This window comes from Glandiceps talaboti, chromosome 6 (assembly GCF_964340395.1).
Source record: "Glandiceps talaboti chromosome 6, keGlaTala1.1, whole genome shotgun sequence".
Lineage (NCBI taxonomy): Eukaryota > Metazoa > Hemichordata > Enteropneusta > Spengelidae > Glandiceps > Glandiceps talaboti.
In genome coordinates this window covers 13,863,686-13,876,207 of record NC_135554.1, presented here as the reverse complement: position 1 = coordinate 13,876,207, position 12,522 = coordinate 13,863,686, and the positions used below count along the sequence as shown (strand labels likewise).

Genomic DNA, 12,522 nt, shown 5'->3' with positions numbered 1-12,522 from the left:
ATAACTGTTACAGTCCTTTTTTTTTAAATAAAGAGTTCTGTTTTCATCCTTTCTAGATTTTCTGATAACTTGGTTATGACCCTGGAATGTCACAGGAGAAATTGAAACTGTTAACCTTCAAATTGACAGTCAGCGAAGTCACATAAACAAAGCACTATGTACCTTTTACATTAAGTCAATATTTATTCAACAGTCTGGCTTAACACAAAACTTTCCTTGTTCAAAACACACTGTATGTAATATATGCATCAGATTAAATACTCTGTGTTTACTAAACAAGTTGCCATTAAAATTGCTGGTCAGCAACTTTATCCCCATTTTTAGATGTTCTCACAGGATTTTTTGTCCATTTGTTATTATCACAATTTCTAGGGCCTGTAGTCATAATTTTGGTGGGGAACCCTGATGAAAATACCTGGAGAACTTTCAGATAATTTACCTTAATAACAGCACTTCAAATACTATCATACCACAAAAAGTTTTTAACTTTAATACATATCAATCTTATTAAAATCTGATGTATTGTACACTTCACGATTTCTTTTTGGCTGTTATGTTTACTGTCGTTTGTTCTTTTGTGAGCGCTCATTACATACATCTGACACCACAGTGACAACACCATAGGCATTCAAGTACCACATCTTGTCGCTGTGTGAATTCACTCAACGAATGAAAACGCATAATGCGCAGAAAACATACAGGTACAATACTTCAGAGCGTTCTGTTCAAAAAGAGCACGCGCACAGAGCGCAGACAACAGCGTTATCGTTATTGTTTGGTGGTTCTCTTTCTTTCAATTTCGAACGTTGAGTGTATATATTATAAGGCGGATTCTGATTGGCTACTTATTATTATTTTTTCATTTTTTCTTTATCAACACTCACATTATAATGCAACAAAACACCCTGAAAATAATAATGTTTTAGTACCCCACGTTTTCAGACCAGAGTCCTTCGACCTTAGATAATGAATCGGATGTGGACTTTAAGTTTTAACACAGGTTTGTATAATCTGTTCTACATGTACATCTAGTATTCATGAGGTTACCAATTTGGGGTCAAATTTAAGAATAGGTCATAACACCTATAAATGGCACTGATATGCTAATGAATGGGTAGACCAATGTATATTGTACAAAGTTAATTATGTATTCGCCTACACACACATGGGTAGTCATGCATGCACAGCCAACAACATAGTATGCATGCAGTATTAATTACTATATATCATGTTATATATTATTTACAATGCTGGACTTGAGTGGAAGTAGTGCAGTTAAAACATCCCAACCCCTTTATATCAACGTATACATGTACATGTGTATCTGAACAGTAACTTCAAGTTCAATGTATTTGTCATTGTAGTTCAGTATAGTGTACAGTCATGCTACCTGTATTTAAGTTTAGAGACCCAACTAGCAGAAGTTGAACTGATAAAATGTAGATCTAAGAATTTCATTAGTACCATGATATAGGGAAGAAAACCCTAGTACTAGTGCCTGACTATTTGCAGTCTACATCTACCCGTTGTATCAAATCATCTCTTCACCCCTTCTAGCTCAATGAGAAATCATGATTCAAAAGTCTTAAGAGATATCCTGAGATTTGATGCCATGGATATAGCACAAATAAGAGATCTTGTGATTTGATGCACGTACAGCACTAGACTAGAATCTGTGGTGAAATCAGGCAGGTTTTTATCAACTTCTCTCCTTCAACAAAAAAAACACTTGCTGTCTGTCGCCCTCCGACAACTATAGTTTAAAAGATGACTGCGATACATTTTGAACGACTCTGGTGATACCACTCCTATAATCTCAGTTTCATTTCTTGTAAGCCTAATCTCTTTCAATATGTTTATTTAAGACTCAAATAATATTTTATTTGGGTTCATTCACATACAATATTTATGATCTTTGATCACATATTATTTATCTCCTCTCTCTACTTTAATACAATAAATCAAATATTTTACATGTATGTCATGTTAAGGTAGAGTGTGCCTACAAAGGTATTTAAAGGACCAATTTCCCTGAAAATCGAAGTAATTCAAATTTCTCCAAATTTTGCCATATGGCAGCTGGAGTTCGCTATCATGTTTTAAATTTAAAGGTAAATTGACAATTTCTTCCTTTCCCATAGAGTTACATGTAACACAGTGTTCAATAGTCTAGTATTAACTATACAAGTGGTCATTTTCGACAATCTCTCGCTCTCCACCGTTATAGTAAAATGAACTTCTCTAGCACAGCTTTCTGTTCTCACCACCCGTAGCAATAGTTTATGCTACTTGAGCATTGATATAAATGTGACGATATATTATCACATTCTCACACGACTTACTTTCAAATTGAAGACTGAGTTTGTAGTAAACTGAATGAAGTAACCAATTACAACCACTTATCAGTGTGTGATGTACCTAGATTGCGACTGACATGCGCTGTTCACCCTTTCCCCAGCAGGACACTTACATGTAAGCGAGATTTTCAAGAGAATTTGTCCATTTGACTATACGTGGAGAGAGAGAGAGAGATCATAGAAAACAACCACATGTATAGTTACTGACATTTAAGGATGAGATGCAGGTTCGTTGGTGAATTTTGGCCTTTTTTTTTTTTTTGCTCATTATGAAGCTTCATGGTATGTGCCATCATTTGGTTAAAAGATTTTTTGAAAATCGTTCATTTTTTCCATTAATAAATTTGAAATGAAAAAACTCTAACGCTATATGTGTTTTATATGGTTTCATTCCTGAATGTTTATGTACAAAGATTTGCATACATAAAGAAGATTGACAGAAACGTTGATTACAGAAGAGTGTCTTTTCATATGCAAATGGGCCATAGCTAGTTGGCCTCTGTGCAATGACTGACGTGATCGCTGTGTTGTTGTACAAAACCAATCAAACTCGGTAAATTTGGTTATAACCAATAAAAAGTAAAAAAAATACCTCCTTTGAACCTGGACTTATGCACGTTGATTTTGACCAGTGCATCGGCTAAAAACGTTACAGTGAAGCGGCCTACACTGCACTACAGCCGCACAGCCGCTTGTAAACTGTTACTCCTTTCCTAAATGGTACTTACAAGTTACATACAACACGTAGGGGGAGAGGGGGGGGGGTATGACATTGCTACCGATTTCATAAGAATATCGCCAATCCCTATAATAACGTCATTGTTCTGTATTAGGACCGTTATAGACAAGAATAAAACCATTTAGGAAAGGAATAACAGTTTACAAGCGACTGTGACTACACTAGTCTACAGCCTTCAAGTGTACCCGACGCGACGGCGATGTATTAGATGACGGTTTTCAAGTACCATGCATGTAAAAAAAAACATACAAATCTCGAATATCTAACAGTATTGCAGGCTAATTGTTTTAGCCGATCGAAAAAAATTGATGTTTACAAAAATAAAACGATTTAATCAACACGTTGGCGCATCGAAAATGAACCACGCTATCTTCGAGACTTGAGAGTTCACGTCAGATGCGTGACATTGCATCGGCGATTTCCGGGTATTACATTTCTGTTTCTGTAAGATTCACAGAACGTGGCCGTAGACTAGCTTTGAACTTTCGCGTTGGTGGATTTTGACAACGTCCTCTTCACATACTATATTATATTATTAGGGTTAAGGTCATATAAATTGAGTGTGGCAACCACACTCTAACGATCGGCTTATCACGGCTCGATCCTTCGTGAACTTTCGAGACACGTCGACACCGAGTCACATGTACTGTAGTAGTATACGTGCGTTGCGTTGTTTATTTGCGTCTACGATGACGCTGTCTGAACGTAAACGGCAAAGAATTTGGCACCGAGCGATCCTCAAGGCTATTAAAGTTATAAAATGGAGATTTTGAAGGTACAAGTAGTTTAAATAAATGAGGTAATGTCTACTACGACTCCGAGTATCATAAAACGTCACTCGCAGTGGAAGAAAAACTGTTGACGTGAGTTCAAGTACCATTATTTATACCGTAGTTTTGTAACACTCCTTACAATTTGTATAACATTCCCGATGTCGTACGGTGTCGTGGTGTGGAAATTTGATTTCAGGGAAAGGATTAACTTTTTTTATTGTGTGTCTTCAACGAAACACCAACAACGTAGCAATGCCTAATACATGAGCAGGAATATGGAACGTAGCCCATATTCGAATCAAAACACGAACACCAACTGCGTAGAGCAAGAGCTTCGAATCCAAACCAGAAAGTATACTATGTAATGTCGAGAACGGCACGCGTACCGTATTAAAAGATTAAACCAAAGTCTCCACCCGTAGATGAATAATAGATGACTTGACACCTTTATCGCGGGAAACAAACACGTTTCTATCTGTAGCATTTCATGACCCTCCTAAAATACCCGATTTTCTTCATGTCTGTAGCAAAGCAACGTACACAACCAAATGGCAAGGATTGAGTAACATATTTGCAAGTCACAGAAAACAGCTGTTGCAATGTCTGTCGAATTTGAAAGCTTTTGTCGGGCGGAAGGAGTCCAATTGTGTTAATTAGCATTTTTCTACGTTCTTTATTTTGTATACTGTGTGAAGTTCAAAGCTATTTAACTTTGCGTCAGAACGTCCCAGCTGCGTCAAATTTGGAGACAATACTCGGAGACAGTGTGTCGAAAAAACGTTCCTCCGGATTGTTTAGTTTTTGAGGGAATCAAGAGATATTGCGTTGAGAAGTGTGAAAAGCGGTAATTTATGCAAAAAACACAAAAATACAACTTTGGATGATTATAACAAGACAATGAGAGACAAAATAAAAAATCCGGAGGAACGTTTTTTTGTTTATGTACATAGCTTTCATTTGAAGTCGAAAAGAGGACTATATTCAACTGTTTGTAAAAGTTAAATAGCTTTAAGTGAAAATCGTCAAAAAACACAGTTTTTGGGTACAGATCAATAATATGGTTAAAAATGTAAAAAATCACCACAGAAACCACAACTTCATACAAAGACTCGACATAATTAATGAAAAAAATGGTATATTTATCTTGTCTTTACTGTGAAATGTGATGAAGGAAAAATGAGCTAACGAACCTGCATCTCAACCTTAAGGCATTCAGAGGCCATTTTGGATTCTAAAATGGCTTATTTTTAATTTATAATTTGACGTCTGTTCAATTGTGACCTACAATTTGTACATGTATGCTATTTTTCTTGATTTTAGTTTTTACTCCAGATTGGGTTGGAGTTTCTTAAAACAATGTAAATGTCAGCAAAATTTCAGTCTTTTATTTGCAAGGCATATTGGTGATATAATTGGGCCACACACATTCACCTATATTAGCACAACAACAGAAACCCTATACCATAATATAGGTGTATTTAAAAATACATATTTCCTGTATCATTCTGTATTTCTGTTATACTATAGGCAGTAAAATACTATTCATAGTGGAAGCTGACTTACCAACTTGTTCTCCAAGTATTCCACACTAAAATTATGTATGGTACAAAACTACAACATATCAAGTTACAATTCTCACATACCCATATGGGTTCATGAATTTAGCAATTAATTAAAACATCAGAATTTCTCACAAAATCTATTATTCTCACATTGTATTACATTTTTATAATTTTTTGAACATTACTGTCATTATCCAATTAAAACATTATCAGTACACATAATTTTGTGACATCTACATGTAGAGCATCAGGGTTAGGCAAATAGAACTAGATAATGATGTGATGATATGATGATGTAATTTTTAGGTGTTCCTGAAAATTGTCATTGACATCACAGTGTGTAAGAATAATAAGATACAGACAGTCATGCCACACTATCAGCCAGCACTATTGATTAGGACTGAACAACATGACATATCTTACTGTCTAATTGACATCACTGCATAGAAAAAATTCACACAAATATATCAACACTTAATGGAGATTTTATACCCAAGTCGAGGCGCAAAATATATTACATAAGGTTTATAAGTGTTTTTTTATTCAATAAAAATATTATCTTCGTGTTAGCCCATCTCTCTCACAAACAATGTAGTCAAGCCATTTATTTTAAATAGTAGTGTAGTATGCAAAATGTGCAAATGTTGCCATGACTTTTTAAGAAAGTGTTTATATACATTGTATATGTAGCCAAAAAAATAACAACTTGCACTTCACTCGTTAATACAAAATGTCGGCTTCCAATTCCTAAAACAGCACATGCAAATGATATGTTAATGATGCACATCATTATGTAAATAATATGCAAATTACTTTGTCAATACAGAAGATAGAAACAGTCACAGGGGGGGGAAACTAAAATGTCTACTCATGGACCAATGTGAATTTTAATTAAATAAGGAGAAGAAAATGTTGACGCATAAATGTCATTCAAGCATGTCATGGGAATAAACAGATAATTATAATTTATTGCACCTTTTAGTTGTGGCTAAACTAATAACACACCAATGGATTGGTATCCATGGCAACAATTCAGAGTAATTGTACCATAGAATGAACAGTACTGTGGCTGTCTGCTGGAAGTTCTACAATCCTTTCATCTTGTATCGAGGCAGGTGGTTTTAAGTAATTGTCATTAATAACATTTATTTTACTATTTTTTTCAGAAAATTAATACTTAGCAGGATACAAAAACATGACACAACTTGTGGTGTTTTCATCCATTTTTCATATTTATAATCTTTGTTGTAAAAAATTTGAAAACATATTGTATATTTACAAATCAAAATTACATATATGGATTTTTGTTTAAATTGTTGAAAACAGTTTTTTAAGTTTCATATTCAAGATGATTTTAAATACTACATTGTTGAAATATATTGAAATTTGGAGTATTTTTTGTAAAATTGTTTTTAAAAAATACTTCTCGTGACTTCTGCAAAATAACTTTTTTTCTCAAGTTGAATACTGTAGGACAGAAATTGTTGTTCAACAAAATATAAAAAAAATATTTTAAAAAAATGGCTGCTTGAGCCACGTTGGCCATTAATTTACAACTAAATGAACAACTATGCCATGGTGTCCAATTAGAGTAGGAGTAGCTACATGTAAGTTGTGTATTTATGTTACAATTAACAATTATTTTGACAGAGTGTGGTTGCTGTTACCATGGCAACACACAGATCTGTTCACAGATGATCTATATGAATAACAAGTTAAAGAAACCTGTCCTTATTTCTTTTATTTTTAACTTGCCTCTTCAAACCCACCGATATAGAAACAAATATGTTGTTTTTTTTCACATTAACACACAATGAGGTCTATATCTGTAGTCTGGTTATTGATTTTTAAAGCATGTCTAGGTATTTTACCATTCAGTTACTGGTCTCTGTTACTACTACATTTTTTGTTTGTACCTACATATTTTTACCACTGGCTATGTTTTGCATTTTTTTAAATTAATAGTCTTCAGCTAGTTCTCAAAGATTATTTTTTTACTAATTACCAGACTGGTACATAATTGTGTTCATGTACATGTACAAGAAGGTATTTTAGTCACTTTTTATTTTTGTGTTTTAGTGGTCCAGCGAAATGGGCAAAAATAATTCTAAACTTTTCCTGGTTTTTACAGCATTTCATTTTGGGTTATTTTTCCTTTAATTTTTGTGTGATAATCATATGATTTCTCAGTATAGTACCTCAAAAGCTCACAAAAGTATTGCAAATAGATGTACGTTCAATAACAATTTTTCATAATATGAAATGAATCTATGAATTACTATTAATACAAAATGCATTTTTATTGTTTTCTCATTTGAAATTATAAGAAGGTGTAACTTTTCAAGTTGGGATTTTTATCTTGTAGGATGACTTTCTCTCTTTCTGCTTTCGTAACTGTTTACATTACATGCACTTCTGAAATAGAAGTCTAAAACTGTTCCTGTTTACTTTGCTCGAGAAAACTCCAAACCCATTCTCAGCCTAAAGGCAGGGAAAAAAATTCGGAGTCATGGTGCAAATTTTTTAAACAGAGATTTAAAAACTGATCCTAAATCAACCCATTTTTTAAAATCCAAAATGGCCACCTAATTTTATATGCGAAAAATAAAAGAATGTTGATTTCTATGAAAAGATGTTGCACCACAAATTTCTATACTTTTTCAAGAAGTCAAAGAACAAGCTTTCACATGATAAATTTTGGAGAAATTTCAATAACTTTTGATTTTCACAGACACTGGTCATCAGTAGACTGTAAGATACATCATACTATTATTGTAAGCCCTAACAGGCTTCTAAACCACACGAGTGGTAGCTGATAGTGTGGCACAAACATCATATCTTATAGACTCGTCCTCAAGGTGAGTTCTACCTATGTGATATCACCCAGTGGTTATGATACAATAACATTTGTACTTTAAGCTACATGTATACACAATATGGCTTAAACTTTGACCAGAGATTTGACCGTTTCAGATCAGATCCAGACCTGAAAGTTGTGAATATAAGTTTACAGAAATTATACAGTGTATGCACAACCACACACATGTAATTGATTTACTGAATACAATAACGACCCTGATGGCATGGAGATCTCATCCAGTGCTGATAATATAATACTGCCCTAGGGTTAATAACGCAGTAATTAATCACTCTGTAAAAAGTATTTTGGGAGAACTGTGTTGTATGTGTTGTGAGTGAATACTGATTAGCAGATAATACTTGCTGAGTTGCAGTTACAGCTCCTGGGCTTTATGTAAAGAAATACAATAAAATTAATACCGTTACTGTATTTCTTTACATAAAGTCTGCAAACATATATCTGATCAATAACTAAATGTTTTTCAACACATAAAAGACTGCCTGTATATTTTTTTCTGAAATAACTATTTTCGCATCAATTATATATTACTCTGCCAATTTTGTCCAGTCAGCAAAATTTTAATTACATCACCTTGATAGGCATTTACTACTAATCTTCAAACAAAACAAAAGAACATATGTGCATAACTGATGTTTTCAAATATTTAATATATCTAACCTATCAATATGGTTGAAATGTATTTTAGTTGTCGCACAACCCAGGGGAGGGGTGGCAGGGGCAGGGGAGAGGGGGGGGGGGGGGGGGGGGGGGCTAGTCTAGCAGTACTAAATTTATGTAGTATCCAACATGTGTATTGTTGTCCTAGGGAGTTCATTTCCACATAGACAATTCTTTGTGTGCTTTATATAACAGAACTACAAGTTAATAGTTACGTCACAGTTTCCTCCAGTGTGATCAATCTATACCATAACAATAAACAGTAACAATACAATTTTACATTACATAATCCTATTGTACTGGAATAAACTGTACAAAAAAAAACACACAAATGACCTCGTAGATATCATAGCACCATTATAGACACTTCATTCATTCCTCTTCTTAAGTCTTTTTGTACACGGGGAAAAGACCTTTACTCTCTATTGATCGACTTCCAGGATCTTGATAAATAGCGATACACAGACTGGCAGAACTAGCTGCCAAGATGCCCTCCAGTCTTAAGACATGTAAATCAACTTTAGTGAATTGACTACCCTGTCTCAGTTTTGACAGGTATACAACTAAAGAACGATTTATTTCTATTTGAACATCCAGTGAGCCACAATACTATAGAACAATATGAAATTTTTGAGTCATTCTCAGACGTGTGGTCAGTCAACCGTGTAAAGACACAGACAATCCAGGCCGACACTTTGAACAATACACTGTTGTAGACATTTAGTTGTGAGATTTAGATATAAAAAGGTGGGTCTTCCCCTTCTTTCATCCTGCTATACAGTATACAAATGTACATCATAACCAACATTACTGAATGTGATTACTATGTTTTGAGAAGAAATTTCACCAGTCATCAAAAAATAGTGATATAACTCATGTCAGACAAGATCAGATGATGACCATTGTATAATGTAGGTCAATGGCGATATAACTCATGTCAAACAAAACTGGAAGATGACCACTTGGCCTAGACTGGGTGAATGAGTCCACAGCTGAGACTAGAGTCCATTAAACTATCATACAACTCAATGCACTGGGATGTTTTTTATGAATCAAATGATTAAGTAGTTCAGTATTAAAAGGAGTTTGTAGTGACTGTAGAGAAGTTGTTTTTGTTAGTGATTGTAGTAAAGTGTTGTTTTTTTCAATGAATAATTTTATCTCATATAATTTATATTTGAGATCTATGACCTGTCCACTAATGTTGTTGTTGTGTTTACTTGTTTATTTTCTATGAAAATCAAACTGTCCTGCACTGTGACTGTACAGTTATGTATCTTAAAAGTTGACAAAAATATAATATCTACAGTTGTGATTTATTTGCCAATTAGTTATACCAGTATTTGTACTTTCCTTTTCAGGATTTATCAGGTCTCCAGTCCACACCCAGGAAATGATGCAGATCTCCTCGGTGAACTTTACAGCTCAGAACAGAAGTTAGGAAAATAACTCGAGAGTGACATCCACATTTCCACTATTTTCCAGAGAATAAGTGATGAAGTCCCAGAAACAGATTTAGAATGTGATACAAAATCTCTATGGCTATTCATAACATCTACAACCTACATGTACTTTAAACAAAATATGCTGAAAACTCAAGTAAACCGTGCAAATCTTTCCGTCCACTGGGAAACTTGGCATGTTTTGGGGTTGACTATTACTATTAGATATCTTGGGCACGTTTCTCAGCTGACATATGATACACATGTACATGCATGAGTTATGTTTCTTTCACAGCAAAACTGTACATAGAAATCAACAAGGCTTCCAGATTCTGTGCTTGTACTGTACCATAGCTCCAATCTAGATTACAAGCTCACCACCTTGTAACAATATGTACATTGTTTTCTGATGTGATGTTATCGTTAATAGCAAAATATATACATACATGTATGTATTTTAATATATAATATGACTTCACTGTCAAATAAATGTCATTCTAATATAATCTAATCTAATCTAATCTATACATCGATTTTATCCGAATTACTTGATGTGTGGTTATAAATCTGGCCTGTAAGCAGGTGTGGATTGTGGCCAGGTAAGTCAGTTGGGACATGGACCCTACAGGACAGGGTCACCTTATACTGGGTCGTTGCACATGTATATTTCTAATTCGGACATGATCAAACTCCAACTGTGTGAACAGTTCACCTACATGTACATGTATGTTCCACTGTAGGTATAACGGTATTCGTTAAAAGTTTCTGTTTTTATTTCATTTGTGTTATCATGCTATTTTATTTTCCCCATTTTATTTTTATCTTTAATTGATACACATGTGTAGTCTTTATAACTCATTGGGTTACATGGTAGACGGTATGAGTGTTACTCATATAATAATAATGTTATATATACCCAGCCACACACCTGCCAACGCATCTTAACTTAGTAATATATATTAAACGGTGAGTTACATGTACCTGGTCTGTTTATTTTTTGTTACCGGGGTCGGGATCGGCGACCCGCATATGATCGCGCAAGTAAACACAAACGGAGAAATTCGGTAGGCACACCTCCAATACAAGACAAACATCCAGGTTATAGAGGGTATAATCATGGAAGTATGGTTATACTTCCATGGTATAATGTAGTAAAGTGGTAGTAGAATGTCTTACCTCTTCTTCTGTAATGTCGTCTTCGTCGTCATCATCGTCGTCCGCTTCCCTTGCCGCGTTAACTGCTCTCATTAACCGTTCTCGGTCCCCCTGCGTCTGTATGCTGTACTCATGTAATAGGTCGTCTTCTGTCGTTGCCTTGAAATCACCAAGTGTGACAACTGCTGGAAAGTGGTGTAACAAATCTGCAAGACCATTCTCCTCGAAGTAAGTCACCAACGAACTGCGATCATACCCTGGGGAGGTCGGCGTCTTCCGTCCGTCCCCGCCCTGGTCTGCCATCCTCTTGGGTCGTCTGGTAGTGGTATCGATGAGCCCGGAGTTGGAAAAAACTTCAAAGTGAACAAAAACTAGGCGCTATAATATGTAGTAAGTGTTGGTTAGCCATGTTATTTTACCTGATTGATTCGATATTATTGAACCTCTTGTGTCATAATCTAGATCGGTTCCAAATCTGAGATTAAATGGAAGAAATCAGTCCCCAGTTCAGTTCATAAATATATCAGCTGTCACCCTACGTTGGCCGCCATGTTCACGACAGTGTTGTCATTTCGCTCAAAGGATCATGGGAGTATGCGGTTTTGTGTATGAATGAAACCTTGATGTCAAAGGTCAACTCAGCATGCCTTTGTACCATGTGTGTATATAACACTGCATTGATACATATAAGTTAACAGAAGTGAACTCCCAGTAATAAAACTATCGTACAGGTATTAAATCAAATAAAGAGAATGCAAAGCGAAGTGCCCGGGTTTTTTCCTCCAGACTATATGGAAATGCACTGCGGATGTGTACCATCACAGTGATCGACGACAATCTGAGTACAAAGTTGAAAGGAGTTTGGTATATTCTCTTTATTTTTCTGCCTACTAAGGCTACTGCTCAATATAATGAAAAGAAATTTGAATTTTGTAAAAATATCGTATATATGTTGA

General features: G+C 34.9%; 1 protein-coding gene across 2 annotated transcripts in view; it reads right to left on the bottom strand.

Annotated features, from left to right (window-relative positions):
- The window catches only part of LOC144436471 (microtubule-associated serine/threonine-protein kinase 2-like), a 152,206-nt gene extending 140,096 nt beyond the window's left edge, over window positions 1-12,110 (bottom strand). For both annotated transcript variants that reach the window (XM_078125270.1, XM_078125271.1), the window contains exon 1: window positions 11,588-12,110. In XM_078125270.1, coding sequence (XP_077981396.1) covers window positions 11,588-11,869 — 282 coding nt within the window. In that variant the 5' untranslated portion in view covers window positions 11,870-12,110. The remainder of the gene's footprint in view (window positions 1-11,587) is intronic.
- Window positions 12,111-12,522: the final 412 nt, after the last annotated feature.